The 17,213-nt window shown below is 29.6% G+C and overlaps 1 protein-coding gene across 1 annotated transcript in view; it reads left to right on the forward strand.

Annotated features, from left to right (window-relative positions):
• Positions 1-15,580, forward strand: part of Wnt2 (Wnt oncogene analog 2) — a 77,750-nt gene extending 62,170 nt beyond the window's left edge. The window contains exons 3-5 of the mRNA XM_089220447.1: positions 10,059-10,342; positions 13,908-14,298; positions 15,030-15,580. Coding sequence (XP_089076573.1) covers positions 10,059-10,342; positions 13,908-14,298; positions 15,030-15,181 — 827 coding nt within the window. The 3' untranslated portion in view covers positions 15,182-15,580. The remainder of the gene's footprint in view (positions 1-10,058; positions 10,343-13,907; positions 14,299-15,029) is intronic.
• Positions 15,581-17,213: the final 1,633 nt, after the last annotated feature.

The raw sequence follows: 17,213 nt of genomic DNA on the forward strand, positions 1-17,213 counted from the left end.
ATATAAAGGCGTCATTTTTGCTGTGTGGGGCGCATGGCGTAGGGACAATAAAATTGGCTCCTACCACATTAATGCCCTCTAATACCCCGTCATAATTACTTTTAATATTATTATAATGTGCACGTTCATTATTATGATAGGAATATACATTTTGAAATATGTATATATATATTTTTTTAATACGTTATCAATCGATATATATTATTATAGAATTATCTTACTAAATAACGGCTATACTGGTGAAGTATCACACCGGACATCATCATAAAAGCTATATGGTACAACGCCTGAAAGACAAAATTAACCCAATCTAGCTATATGATTGAAATCTATACATTAAATACATTCGATATGAATGGTAATGGAAGTCGGAAATAAAAAATAAAAATTGAGAATATTTACGTTTATTTATATTATATATTTAAATTAGGTATATTACGCGGCCCGGTCAAATGTTAAAATTATCGTGTCAAAAAGCTCACACACCCGGAAAAAACTGAAATAGTGAAATGATGCCCTTGACATACCGTCAAGTATTACCATACTTGGTAACTATACCATACCTACACAAATTATAATTAATAAACCAAGTTTCCTGCATAATGTGTTATTAATAAAATTAAATGTACCACGTTTTAATATGCCTCGCCTTTATATGCGATTAACACGGACGTTGAAGGAAATTTCCGCAAAATGTGACCTGATGTTTGTACTTCATATAATTTTCTCGCTGCAGGCCGATCAGCACAGTAGTCAAAATATCAAACTTTTTGACGAAGAATAAACGTGATAATACGAGATAGAGAGACAGGTAGAGAGAGAGAGAAAGAAGAAAGAGTCGTTGTAAGTTACATGTGCAAGAATTTGATGGCAAATATTTACCCACGTTCAGCACACACTTAAAATGTAAAATAGCCTCCCCCTTCGATAAGCTATAAGCTGCAGCAGCTGTTGCTTGATACTTGCATTCTAATTTATCTATATATAATATACAACATGTAAATAGGTATAAACATAAAGAATAATACATCTTATATACTTATGTATATAGATATGTATTTTTACTTTGAATCAAGCTCAAAGTCATTACTATCGATTAGATGTTACATTTCACACAACTGGCTATTGTCTCTAAAATGTCGATCGAAATGAAATCTAATGAAAACTGTGATGTGGTCTAGAAAAAGCAGCGTCATGATAAATTGATAATGTACGAGTATTATTATATTATAATATTTCATTAGTTTTGGTTTTAAGTATTAGTGATTAAGTTTTGTTGTTCAAAGTCTTATCTATTGCTTGTAATAACGTATCAAACAATCGCATCAACGCGCCGTGCAAATCGATAACGCGATAATGCTAGTCAGAATGTCAGACGATTGCAGTATGTTCGGTTGCGTTCCGATCTCGAAAAAGGAGTTCTGTTATATTATTATCACAGGTATTTTAATTAATATTGAATACACTAGCTAGTGATTGTCGTCGTATAGATTTATCGTAAGGTTTTATTTTCCGATAGAAACCGAAAACGTTGTATTATATAGTACAATATAATAAATTTACAATACGACGACAATAATATGACTTTAAAATATCTTAAAATAGATATTATATCGATACCGTAAATCGTTGTTCAAGTCACCAAGAAATCGTCAGTCAAATACTCAAATTTCGTGATTAAAACGATTGAACGATAACATATTATATTCCAGGTTTACTAATTTATCGATGGTTAAATTGTTCGTTCATCTGTAGGTATAAAACTCGAATTTTGTGGGTCCTCCGTTGAATAGAGCTGCGCAGTTTTGACGATAATGGTTATAATATAATATCCGTGCATAAAACGCCGTGAAATGATAATATAAGAAAATGTAACGTGTCATTAAAAGTCATAGGCATAAATCTATTAAAATTTCAGAGAGATCTCATATTATTTGTAACATAAACGCAAGACGTAGGATCTTCTATCCCAGACAACTAACAGGTGTCTTTTTTTAGAGGGATAGAGAAATATTTTATGCAGGCTTAGCCCTATACCCGATTTTCACCTATGTCTACTGAATATTAAAGACGATAATTATTACCGTTGCACCATGATACAACGGCGAATGCGGTATGAGGTTTGCGGTATGGAGTCTCTGAACTTGATACAATGATCCCCTCACCCATAACCGAGTAATCGGTCATATCTTAAGGGAATAAAACTCATAAATGTATAATTTCGTTTTAATAGTACTACGATACAATAATAATAATAATATATTAAATGCACCAATACGTATAATTATTATATAAAAATATTTGTATAGTCTGTATACAAAATAAATATAAACACAAATTACATTTGAATTTTGTTTCGTTCGAATCGTATACTTTATAGCTTAAATATAATTGTTGATAAATTTAATGATTTATAAATTTAACTATAAGTTATAAATAATATTATGAACCAGTCACCGCTGTCGTCTGAAATGGGTCTATCTTTCTTTAAAAAAACTTAAATACTAACCAATAATAATATTATATTATACTATTACGGTATGTTGAATAAATTATAAATATTTTACGGATTGCATTTTTTTTTACGGTTCTAACCGTTTCCTGTTTATTCACACTAATAATACTGTAAAAAAAGGCAATGTCTGTTGAACGACGAATGGAAATAAAAAATCTAATTATGATACCATGAACGGTTACGTCCTAATAGAATGTATTTATTGGTTATTAAAAGAGTGTATACACAATAACCGGAGCAGTATTAAAGACAAGTATTTTGATAATTCAACGGTGTTATTAATGGGGATGCGGTGTCGTTAGGGTTGTATATAATTAGAGCAGAGCATGGAAAATTCGTGTTTATACACCAGACCAAATCAATATTTAATATTTTTTCGTCAGAGCCTCCGAAAACTTTGAGAACTGACGACATCTTGCCGTTGCGGGGCAGCGATGATATTGTATTTACGTGGTAAAATGTTGCTTCCGCGGCGGCGTGTCCCATTTTATCGATCGGACGCGCGCGCTGACCGAGGAGGCGCGAGGCGGTGGCCTCTCCGAATTAGGTATATAATGTGGCGAAAAAAAACTCAGAATTTCGCTTGTAAAGAATTTTGGTAAGGTCGTCGCACCAAAGATATTATTCGAGAATTAATCATATTCCGTGGCATATTAATTTGTATGGTGGTGTTAATTTATAAGTGCCTATTACAGCTGTGATGTTGTAGTGCGATGTTTGATTCCAGGAAGTTCGTCAATTTTTCTCTCCTTCCCCAACTCCTCCCATCAATAGTATTCCGTTGGACCGGAAAAGTCCAGTAATGATAATACAACATCTAAATACGATTACAACTTACCTGCGCGCCAGAACGGCGTGTGTGCCTATATACATAACTACTCGTGAGTTCTGCGCTTGTTTAACCTCAGCTGATTTAATATTATTATGGGTTATCAAATTATCACCACGCGTACTGATCAATCTGCAGCCAACCGTAGCATCATGATAAAACATCGACGGTGGTAAAAAAAAATCGTACTTTTGTTCGAATCGCTTGATTGATGATGGAACTTGTAAATATAATAACTGTAATAATAATAATAATATACAATAATAAGGACCGAACAGATAAATCCCTAGTTTCGGGATCCACCCCCGAAATTACATTGTACGTATTTATTAGGTACATTGAATATATTTTAGAAGTATTTGGCGTCCATAAATCAACTCATTCCTAGTCTGGCAACCCGTGTCATTGTATTATATATATGTATGTATAACTGTATAAGAAAGTATAAAATATATCTATAATAATAATAATAATAATAATAATGTATTACAAAACATTTTATGGTAATGCTGTGACCGCAATAAGCTTTTTGTGCATAATTAATTGCTAGATGAATGTGATTTTAAATTTTTATTCGAGCTCTCGGCAAACAGACTTCTCGTCACGCGATGTATACCTCACCTATAATGTGCACCTGATGTATCTTGCAGATTTTGTTTCTAATCATAAATTTTGAGGCTAACGGTATCAAAAGTAAGCGGACGTTTGATGATCTCGAAATTATGTACCACGCAGACTACGAAGTCTCTAATGAATAATGATGGATGACGAACTAATAATACGTCCGGTCCTATGGAAATTTGATTGTTCAAATTATTGAGTAATGTCAGTAATACCTTATATAGGTCCTATAAGCAACGGAGCAGCAAGAGGGTATTATACTTCACCCTCCTGAAATATTTTTTTTAGCATGTTCTCTCATATATTTTCTAGTTGCGCCACTGTGTATACGCAATCTATTATGAGATGTTTCACTCTTTATATTATAATTAGGTAGATGTGATTACGCCTTAAAATTTCTGAACAACGGCTCATAAATAATAATCGTGTTTTATATATCGTATTAACAGCAATAATAATATGATCCTCGTTGATCATTGTAAGTACCTACATATATATTATTATTAGGCGCACAGTCTGATTATTTCTAATTATTTCCAACCCGACTGTGGAAAACAGCTAAACGACCGCGACAGTGGCGTGACGTGAAACTTGTTGAATCTAGAGCCTATAGATGGTGGAAATCACCCCTTTTAATGCTTAAACATATGAAAATTATATAGAAATAAAACTATATAGTATAGTATAGTTGTCAATTAATTGTTTAAATATACCTATAGTTATAATGTCTAATAATGCTATTGAAGCTGATAAAAATATTATAAACAACAACATTGTACTTACTCATTGTATGATATAGTGTAAACTTAAAATTAAACTCTTTGAGCTTTACTAACGATTTAATCTTTATTTAACGATGAAAGTCATGAGTTTCTCCAACTTGGACATCTTTCATATCACTGGACCGTGATGCCGTTAACAATTAATACTCTCGCATCGCTTGACACGCCTAAATAATATTATACGTGTACATCCGATACCGTTCTGGCAAAAACTTTAGGTAATGGTATAATATAGTAAATTTATAAAGTCACGTGCAAACAGCATAAAAAATCCGGATCGAGTTTCATCGTTCTGAAAAATTAATTCCATATTATTATGTTGTTTCTTTGCCTTGACGTATCCGTATATAATAATTTTTTCTACTTTATATAATATTCTGTGTTTTTTTTTTTATACAATTTATACCTACATATTCAAATGTAAATTATTATTATATCTTAATAATTCTTAAATATTTTGTGTACATTTTTTAACCAGGACACGTGTTTGTCTTAAAACTTTAAGATACGACGATAACAATATCGTGCCACGTAATCCAATTTAAATCGAAGAACGCAGATAGCGTAGTTTTATTCTATTTAAGACACGTAATAACCTGTAATTTATTCATTGATTGACATCCATCAAGCAAATTACGGCACGAAATGTCATATTATCATTATTATACGATTCTATTATATACTATCATAACATATGTAAAATAAATAGCTAATATTATATCATAGTGCTACTACAGTACTACATTGCATTATATAATATTACTATATGTGATGAATACAGGTAATATATGTACAATATACTGCGTTTATTTTTATTATAGTTCTTAAACAGGGGTAACTTAAATATCCTATACTGATATTGATGATCAATTATTGTTGTTTTCGTTGTGACAGCCTATAACGGTTGGTAATTGGTATTAATATATGATGAAACCTGTTGAAAGATTTTCGGGTTTGTCTTAAAATATAATCAAAATTATTGAAGAGCAATGTTGATTACAGAATAAAACAAGCTAATAATTTTAGAAACCAAATTTATTCAGTAAGTTCATTATAGTTTATTATTTTAACTCTACGGAAAACGATTAGGCATACATAATAAATATAAAAACATAATATTTGTAATTACTAAATTGTAGTATGTACGTATATGTCACGGACAGTGATGAAAGATCAACGAAAAATGCAATAAATATAAATTGAGAAAGCGATCCTTTACACCCTAATAATTTATTTCAATATCAGGTTTCTGGTCATCAGTATATTCAGGTAAATCAAAAATCAAAACAAATGTTTGAGTACCCATAACTGATAATATTTGGGTTGATATGGGTACAGATATGAAGCCAGATTAAATCCCATTCCAACCACTGATTGAAAAAATATTCCTGATAAAAATTACTGTCAAACAACTAATTAGGAAATCGATAAATTCAAAATGATCACATGAAAATTGTAAGATAAAAAATTATCTGGGTTTTGGTTAATTCAGGTGATGTTAAAATAGATGTTCAGATTATTATATGGATTTTTCATAAAGCTTTTAAGGCTGTTATAGATTTATGTTAATTCGGGTACCTAACCTCTGAGAAAGTGATTAAAGAGACAGTTTTCTTTGGAAGAAAAACAATATTTGTTTAAAATATTGTTTGCATATTTGTTAACACAACTATCGCCGAAACTTCATGATCAAAAGTTTTAAACATTTTTCGTTATAATCCATAGGCTTAATCGTAACTTCAAAACTTTGACATTGTATATGAACATAAAAATATAGTTGACAAAAAATTCGGTTTTAACATTTATTTCAAACTTAATTTTCTTAGTTCTTGAATTATAATTATAAATTGTTTATTCTGTTTCTAGCATTCTGCCATGCGTTTTGAATATGAATTGGTCTTTGAGAGTTGAAATCAAAAATAGTGAAACATATGTTTCACTGAATTGTATGTAAATACATAGTACCCATATCCTGATATAAGAAATTATAATTTTACTCCGATGAATGTTTTGTTTTGTAAATAGGAGCGGTATAATTTTTTACCCTTAGGTTTATTTCCCAAGTGCATGTAAATTTCAAAAACTAATATCTAAGTAAATATATTTTAAAATTTTGTTTTAAAAATCTCCACTGTTAGTGTGCAGTTTCCTTGGAAACAGTGCCTTATAAGATTTTTGAACATTGTATTATCAATTAATACAGACTATGATAACGATGAACTTTTTTATTACAAACATCAAACGAAAAATGATTTATGTACTATGATAATATATGAATGCGATACTCATTGTTAGGTAACTAGAATATTCAAACATTATTCAACGTGCCTGCATAAAATATTTAGTATTTTAATGAAATATATATTTCAATTTCATAAGTCCGAAACGCCAGGTGATTACTAATTTTATAGGTAATATTGTAGTGATATATTTTTAAGTTTACTAATATTCCATTTACGATTTAAAATACCACGGTCCACGATATTAATTCTAATACCTACTTATATATTTATATTATTTTTAAAGATGTTGTATTCTGATCAACCGATCGACTAGTAATATTAACTCCATACGAATGTTTGTTACATGTGAGAAACCAAACATATTTAAGTTAAAAAAAAAAGCCTAGTACAAAAAAAATTCATCATAACATTATGAATACGTATTAAGTGAGTAAAAATTACATAAATGAAAATATAAATAAATTGTATTTTTGTTATTTACAATAATTAACGAAAATTCTATTTCAAAATGTAAATATTGCAAAAAAGTAGGCCGATGTTTAATCGAAAATTAAAAAATAAAACTTTTTCCTCGTTTGTCAGACGATGATATTCATTATATGTGTAAACAACTACGAACAGGATATTTTATTTTTAAGTGCAAACCTGTGTTTTGGCAATGTTAAAAGTTTATAATACAAAAAGCTTAATTTATAATATTTTATGAATAGTTGACAAATAATACCTACACTTATTTACACCTAACTTATAACAAATAACTCGTACTTATTCGTACTATCTACATAATTAGTCACACCTTTACCACCGGAACTTAGAATTCTAATTTTATATAAGACTTACAAAATGTCTATCGAGAACGTGTGCATTACATTTTCCCATCATTGTTCTTTGGTTTGTATTTATTGACCATAACAAATATATCAAAAATAAATTGTACTTAATATACCGATCATGGTTACTTAAAATAGATTTGGAATTAAACTTAGGTATTATAAATTATTGTTTATAGTTGACAATCTATTGCTAATGATATAGCCAACCGTCGATTATGGAAAAGTGTAACTCTACATTCATTGGGTAAAAGTGAACTGAAATCCGGTACAAACTTTTATAATATCCTCGAAGGTGAACTGTTTCATAGTGAAAATAATTCCAGTATAACATCCTTGATTCAGCTGAAGAAGTTCAACCAACTCCACTGCGATAGGGTAGATCTATACTCTGATATTGAACTATTTAAATTTTAGGCACAATCTGTGTAGATCTGTCGACTAACTTTTTTGGGAATTATCAATTATTGTCGTTCGAACGCCGTCATCGTGGTGTTCTAGTTACGTACTGTTATACTATACATAACGTATTCCGTTGAACTTTCTAATACTATACAATTAATCTAGTAGTCAAATTAAATACGGCATAGTTCGAAGTAAAATTTACTAAAACTTTTAGGTGAATGTCTCCTATATATAATAGTAAGGGAACCAAATAATAATGTGGAAAAATAATATAAAAGACAATTTCTCAACCATCGTTATATTATAGGCGTAACTGGCATTGTTACACTCACTGCTTGAGCTAAATAAAATGAATTCCTTATTTATCATTAATAAATAATAGTATTTTAGTAACGAATCAGCATATTGATATGAAAATTCTTAATGAAGGGTACAACCAGGGGCGGACTGGCAGGACGGGTAAGTGGCCATACCCACCCAGGCCCTCTAGACATTTTATGTTTGGGCCTTGAGCTATATTTATTATGTTTAATAATTTTTCAATTCCACACAGTAATCATTACCACGAAAACGAAGACTACAATATTACAATAGGTACTATTTACAAAAATTAAGTAACTGGAACAGTCAGACTGCAGCCGCGAAGGCTATGAAAGTTATTTTAGATTCATTTTTGGAATATGTGTAATTTATTAATTTTTTAAAACAATATTAGTAATTAGTATTAAAAATAGTGTTTAAATTAAAAACAATACATTTTTTTATTTCTACCTGAAAAAGATTTAACATTTTAATATTGAAGGAACTTGTTTTTTTATTATGTGGAACTTGGTTATATAAAAAAATTTTTTTATTCATTTTATTTGTATAATAAAGTTTAAACATTTTAATATTGAAGTAATTTGTTTTATTTTATTATGTTAAATTTAGTTGAGTATAAACCTACAGATTTTTTTCATTTTGTTATAAGTTCCTTAAAAAATGATTTTATTTAAAATAAACATTGTAACACGAGTCTCTTATCTGGTAGTTTTAAAACTTATACCCACCTGGGCCTTCAGGGCCTCAGTCCACCCCTGGGTACAACGCCAAAAAATAAATGTGTAACTAAATTATGTTCACGACACGATATTATGTCCATGACAACGAAAAATATAAATAAATTATATATATATGGTTATTATAGTACCTTTATAGTGATTAGTGAGAGCTTTATTTTAATATTATACAGTATGTTCACGATATGAGGTAACACTAATTATTTCATCTGGATGACCTTTGATTGAAATAGAGTTTGTGGAGGTGATTGTATGAACCTGAATACTCATTCTCAGGTGAATTTTAAATTTATAACTCTCTCGGTACGCAAATGCATACACTGTATACTATAAGACTTATAGTATAAGTCAATTGAATTTATAATTATTGTTCAAGTTGAAACGATTATTGGTTATAATAATATTTAAAAAATATTTTTATACATTTACTGGTACATTTACAACATTAAATATTTACGATGATAAGTTGATTTTAACTTAAAACTTAAAAAAAAACATAATGTCTAAAATTAATTTTTAATGACATGAGAGTAAATAAAACAAACAGAATAAGTAAGAATACTCACACAAAATACAAACTTGAACCTAAAATCTCATCAGTTCATGCAGGTCAACTTTTCTGCGAGATAGTTCATTTTCAGAAAAGCTAGATATCACTAAAAACTATCGAAGAAGTTTCACTTCATAGCGTAGTGATGCTTACTCGACCACGTGGATTTTTTCTACCGCCAATCCTATGATATTATTAAACTAGATTTGTGTTGTTTGTTCACAGCTAGTAGAGAAGCGGCTTACATGTACGCTGTGATCAGCGCCGGTGTGACGTATGCGTTAATGGATGCGTGCAGTAGAGGCAACATATCCATTTGCGGATGCGATGCACACTACCCAAGCGCCCTGGAGGACGGACCGGCGGCATCAGCGTGGAAGTGGGGTGGATGCAGCGTTGACTTAGGTTTCGGCATGGGGTTCGCTCGAAAGTTCCTGGACGCCCAGGAATCGGACGCTGGCGATTCCCGGAGTCTGATGAACTTGCACAACAACAAAGCCGGCAGAAAGGTATAATAATAACAACAATAATAATAATAACAATAACAATAGTATAATAACGCGCGTTCTTACATTACAAAATAACAATGGATCACTATTGGCTGTGGTCTGTTTAATAACCCCGAGGTAGTTAACAAATTATTAGAGTGCATGTATATTAGTATATTAGTGTGCCTTATATATTACTAATAGAAGGGGTTTAAGATTTTCAAAGCCTAACCTATTTTGTGATCTAACCACAATGAAAATAATATAGTTTCGTTTTAACCATTTTTCTATTAAGAAGTATTAAATTATGCTGAATATTTTAATTATATTATTTTAACTCTTATTCCCAGGTCTAAGCTAATATATTCCTGACTATCATCTACTTGTTTATATTTATTGGACATTATATAGCGTATAAGTTATAAACTAACTATATATACGACTGGAATTATATATATCACACCTATCTTCAAAAATTTGAAGAATACTAATAAAATATCAACACAAATAAACAATATTCGAATTTGGAAAATAGATTTTCTCAATAAAAATGTAGAGTTTTAGTTTATTATTTTTTAATTTCAAAGAAAACCATATAATCAAAAGAAATTATCTGTTTTATTAAGTTAGAGGAAATTTTTTTTTTTTTGAATTTGGCAAATAAGGAACGATTCTCTATTACACAGAATATCCAAGAACATTTTAGCTGGTTATGCATGTCAATGGTATTACGATTATGGTCACACGGCGTTCTGTTTAGGCAATTCGGGTACACCAGTGTCGTAGATTAGTGTATCAAGACGTGTTGTTAAGACACAAAGCTTATGAATGTTGTTATACGTCTTATTTAATAACTATAAAATGTATTTTGTTCTGAAAATCAGAATTAATTTTTAAATGTATGTAATATGTGTGAGGACGAAAGTACATACTGTTATAACGTGTATAACAACGAATAATACTCAAAATCGGAATGCATTATTAATCCGTACGCACTGAATTAAATAACTTTGATGATAAACGTATAGGTTAGGTTTCTTGGTTTGTACCTATAATATGGTGTTAGCACTCAATTCTATATATACGCTCATAATATTACACAGTTCAGATATAATGTTAAATCACACGATTATGAAGACATAGAAAATAATAATAATGATATTTTACGTCGTAGCCAAGTTGGAGTATTATAAGTTATGACTAGTTGGCAAATTGATTTAACCGTTCCAAGGTATTACTATAAAACATAATATTCAAATATTTTAGTTGAAACAATAAGTGTATACCACTATACTATACAGTATCATACATGTATTTATTAAAATCAATAATGAGTTCAATATAGAAATTATAATAACAATTTTCGTTTGCCAAGAATACCTACATTTATTTTAATTTATTGGGGTACCACATAGTATATACTTGATCAAAAATAGTAAAATAATACTCCCCAATAAACCTTATGGCTCTCCATTATACATGATATAGGCAGAATTGTGGAAGTAAGATATTGAGTTAATTTTAATTCTATAAAGTGTTGACGAACACCAAATCTAAAATAAACTTAGCTGAGTTAAAATTATTATTAAACTTTCCGTGTGCTGGGGCATATGCCAAGTCACCAAGGTTATTTTACAAACGACGACGTTATTATTAATATTATAATACTTACGAAAATGCAAAGGTATAGAATAAAAAATTCATTGTTACACTGTACGCGCAAAGCATGCCTGTATATTATAATATCATGGTATAATAATGTAAATAATAATTTATAATTGTATAGTACCCACAGATCGCGATTATAATTATCCAATTGACCAATTATTAAACGTATAATAATATATATATTTTATCATAGTACTTACCCACTAAAAAATTGTACGAGAGGGTTAGGATGGATTCGGATTTGTTTTTGAAAGCGTGTAGGTATAGAAAATAGTAAATCATTATGTGCTGCTTCGTCTTCTTATGTTCAAATACGAAGGTCATTATAAAGAGTTAAATTTGAAATATAAGTAATATTTTTGATTGTAAATAAATTTTATAAATGAAGGTACTAGGATTTTCAGCAACCAATTAGTACATACGAAATTCGTTTAAATTTGTTGGTTATTCTTATTATTAAATTTAGAAAATATTGGATTATTTAAATAATTACGAGTACATACGTTTGTATTATACAGGATTTTTTGGAACAGTGAAACTTTTGTTTATTTAGAAATCCATTGTTACATAATTTTAATTTTAATAATTTTATTACATATATAATATATCATGAAAAAAATGATTTGTTTTCCATTTTTAACATTTCAAAAGCAATATGAAAAATAATATTTATATTATGACAATAGGTTTTTCAAGAGTTAAATCAAAATTGCATTATTTTTTAAAGCTTATTGTTTTTTTTTTATTAAGACAGAACCCTTTTTTAATAGCTTGTTAAATTGTTTTTATGTTGACGTATAATGTATATAGACTATACAATGTATAGTATACGTGTATAGTATACATATCTAAATTCAAACGAAAAGTTTCTGAGCTATTGAACTTTATATTCTTAAGAAAATAGACCTAATAATAATTTTACATAAAATATAAGAAAAATGTAATAATTATTTATCTAGTTATTATTATACTAAGATGACTTTTACAAATTATTAAATTGTAATAAATTAATACTAAAACAATATGATTCTGTATGCCATGGAACTGAAAATATAGTTTTTTAGTACAGTTAAATTCAAAAATCAAAATTTATAATTAATTCATTATTCAATTAAGTTATCAAGCTAGGTGAAACACTCACACGAATGAGTGTCTAAAGATACGTTTTTATGTAAGTCCCGTTTTTCTTGTATTATTAAATTATTCATAAACATTTATCAATAGTAAGTATTTTTAATAACTGTATAAACTATAATCTGCGCATTATTTAAATTAAAACATACCTACTATGATATTAAAAAAGAATTAAAAATAATTTTTGAAACTAAATATAAACATTGGAGTTTACATATTTTTTTACTTTGTAGTCATTTTATTAGAATTGCCAACATTTTTCAGCTTAGTAATTTATTTTTAAAATATAATACATTTTTATTTTAGCTATGGAATCTTTTATTTTATTATTCACTACATTATAAATAATTATACTCTTTGTAGGAAAATATAAATGTTCCACCTCAAAGGCAATGTGACGAGTTAAAAAAATTAAAGTAATTTTACGGTTGTAAATTCTATCAGTCAACTTAAACTCATTTTTATTCATATAATTATGTATGTCAAAAAAATGTAATATGTATCTAAAATTCACAATAGTCACCTACTCTGCTAGGTTCTTATAAGAGTTAGGACTTGCATTAAAAACATATTATTATATGTTATATAATATTTTTATGCAGTTTTAATGAAACATTATAGTTTTAATTTAAAATTTAATCGGAGAAATTTAAAATGATTAATCGTTAAATCGTGTCATAATAATTGTTATACATCCGTCTACCAAGAGTTTATATTATAATATAATATATGTATATCAAATATTAACATGATGATGGTCTCCTGACATATCATTTGTTTGCAGATTGTCAAGATGCTGTTGAACACCGACTGCAAGTGTCACGGGGTGTCAGGGAGTTGCACGATGAAAACGTGCTGGCACAGTTTGCCGCACTTCCGGGAAGTCGGCAAGGCTCTCATGCGAAAGTACCGGAAGGCGCGCAGTGTCCAGGCCGCGGGGACTGCGGTCGCTGTCGGCGGTGGTAATCCACAGAGAGCTTCTGGAAAACGGTCGTCAAGACGTTTGAGGCTCAGACTCAGGTCGGCCAGGTCAGCGGCGGCGGGGTTGGTGGACGAGGAGGAGCCGAAGATCACCGAGCTCGTCTACCTGGAACAGTCACCTAACTACTGCGACCGGGACTTTGGCACAGGGTCGTTGGGCACATACGGCCGTTCCTGTAACCGGACTTCTGAGGGTGAGTTTATTAGGATAATATCATATAAACAATCGTTCAGCTCCTTTTTTTTGTTGCTATTTGACAAAACAATTAATCACAGTGCATGACCTATATTATTACCTATATATTGTAAGCATACTATTATTACTTACCCACTACCTAGTGAATCGATTGGCGTTGGCATCGTGCGACAAGTATTCACCGGCAGTAATATTTTTCATAATAATTTTAATCAATTTTATTACGCATATATTCGTCGACGGAAATGTTTTCTAATTAAAATATCGAAGCAATGCTGACCGATCTTTCCATGTACATAAGTACCGAAAATTATTTCCGGTCGATAAAAAGTAAATACGATTACTTTGTTCCGTTTTTCTACTGTGTATACTATTTTATATTTGCACTTAATATATCTGAGGCTTTACGAGACAAAGCCCATATTATGTCACTTTTAAGAGGAAATTTATGTTATTTATAAAATATCATAATCTTGTTTTAGCAATTTTTACAACAGTTGGCAAAAGGAATCTGAAACACATGTGACCAACTATTAATATCATAAACATTTGGTATTGTAGTATTTCGAAAAAAATTAATATAGTTTAACATCGATCCTTATTCTCATGCATCGTGTACTTATACAATTCTCTCGTCGCACTGAGTTTAATCAATCCATCGCTGAATCGATTATTGTTATACTATTTTTGCTTTGTACACATTGTAACTATCTCTTCCGAATTTGATAGGCACGGACGGCTGCGACCTGATGTGTTGCGGACGAGGGTACAACACGCACCAATTCACTAGGACCAAACAGTGTCGGTGCACGTTCTATTGGTGTTGTTACGTCAAATGCGACACGTGCGTGGAACGGACCGAAGAATACAGTTGTAAATGACGTTCTCATATATTATTATGTAAATTATATAATATTACTTGTACTCGTTACGTTGTTTATAAACCTTTCATATTTTTTAGTATTTTACGATTGTGTCTATAATATAATATTTTATACGGCATTTCAAAAATGCCATACACAATATTATTATAATAATAATTTATATATTATACAGTGAAACCTCCTTTAACGGGCACTTCCCAATAACGAACACCTCCAAATAACGGACGGAATTTTGGGAACGGAAAAATGTGTACTCACTGTATTTTCCTCTTAACAGCGGATACCTCCAAATAGTGGACGACATTTAAGCGACCCAAAGTGCCCGGTATTTAGAGGTTTCACTGTATATAGTTTTATATTTTATGAATAAAATTACCGTTCAAGTCGTGTACAATATTATGAGCGTTGTGCATTTGAGTCATATATTTTTTCCTCTAACCAACTTTCCGGTGACCACCTAACCAGCAGCTGCCATTTCTATGCATTCGATACAGCTAAACATAGATGAAATAGTTTGAAAGCATTAAATTGATCTAAATTAATTTAACCGTTAATTTTCTCTCACTTACTTATTCCGTTCAATTAACTAATAAATTAACTTAATTTCTTTTTTCTTCGTGTAATATTGACTTGCTTTCCTTAAGTCTCAAGAACTCTAATAAATGTATTCACTTATAATTAATTTTAATTTTAAAAAAGACTCATGTAATAATTAGAAAATAAAAATGTAGCACTTATATTGGAACTACTACTAAGTATAATTAATAATTAAATTTTTCTTTATTTACATTATATAAGCCCTTTGCACTCTTTGCAGTTTGTAGCCCACAAAGTGAGCGTATAAAAAAAGTTCCTTTCAACAAAAAAATGTTTTGGTATTTGTTATAACAATACACAAACTTTGAAGCAAAAGAAACTTCAAAATTATGGTTATGATTACCAAAAATGTGGGTAAATTTCAGAAGTAACTAACTCACACAAAATGTCATGAACTTAAATCATTTTATTTCATACTTTTTGAGCTCGTTCATTATGAGAGTCGGTGAGATATTTGTAATCCACCAACAATATAATACACAGATACTACAAGTGTGAATCAAGTGCAGGCTGTACTTGACGAGTGTCAAAGAACTTCATTCATCATCAGTCTAGTTAAGCATTTGATTGAAAGTATTCAAATAAATTTATAATATATTTTAATGCTTCTTCATATAATTTATATTAGTCACATACATTTTTATTAATTTAATTTATATATATTATAAACTACCAGCCAACTGAAAAAGCTACTTTTCAATTTTACAATGATATATGTGTAATCGTTTATAAGTAATCGAAATAATTCTTCAATTATCAATTTTGATATTATGGTGGGAAATTGGATCTATCTTATAGTATTTTAAACAGGTAAAAATGCATATAAGCTTTAGGATAAATACGTAGAGAAAAAAAAACTAAAAATTGATTTAATTTTTTTTGGTGTAACTAAAAACTAATAAACATAGCAACTTTAAAATTTCACAGTATATTTACATTAAACCATTTTTTCTATTTATAATTTAATTTTCAAAGTAATTTTGACTCTTTTTGAGAGGTTAAAAATTGAATAGATTATTAGCACCATGATTTACCATTATATATACACAGGTATATTCTAACTGATCACATTATATCGAAGCTAAGTCACCCGCATGTAACAAAGAGATTGAAAATGTCAACTCAATATCTATATATACAACAAACCATACATCATGATACCAAATATTCTTCTTTTTTGTCATTATTTAATCATGTATTTGTAATTTTTTTTTCCTGTATAAGTTCAACAGTATAAGATTGTATAGGAATAAAATAAATTACCTGGGATTTCACCCTCTAAGACCTATACTCAGACTAACACATAAAAACGCCACTGTTTTTTAGTTATACCCAAGTAATGTATAATGTAAACAATATTATCACCGTTTTCATCTGATTGAATCATATATCACTAGGCGCGTAATATAGCGTAAATGTAACCTATTCAACT

Source organism: Diuraphis noxia, unplaced genomic scaffold, assembly GCF_037042655.1.
Source record: "Diuraphis noxia isolate RWA-SAM2 unplaced genomic scaffold, SU_Dnox_SAM2 contig0002, whole genome shotgun sequence".
In the NCBI taxonomy this organism is placed as follows: Eukaryota; Metazoa; Arthropoda; class Insecta; order Hemiptera; family Aphididae; genus Diuraphis; species Diuraphis noxia.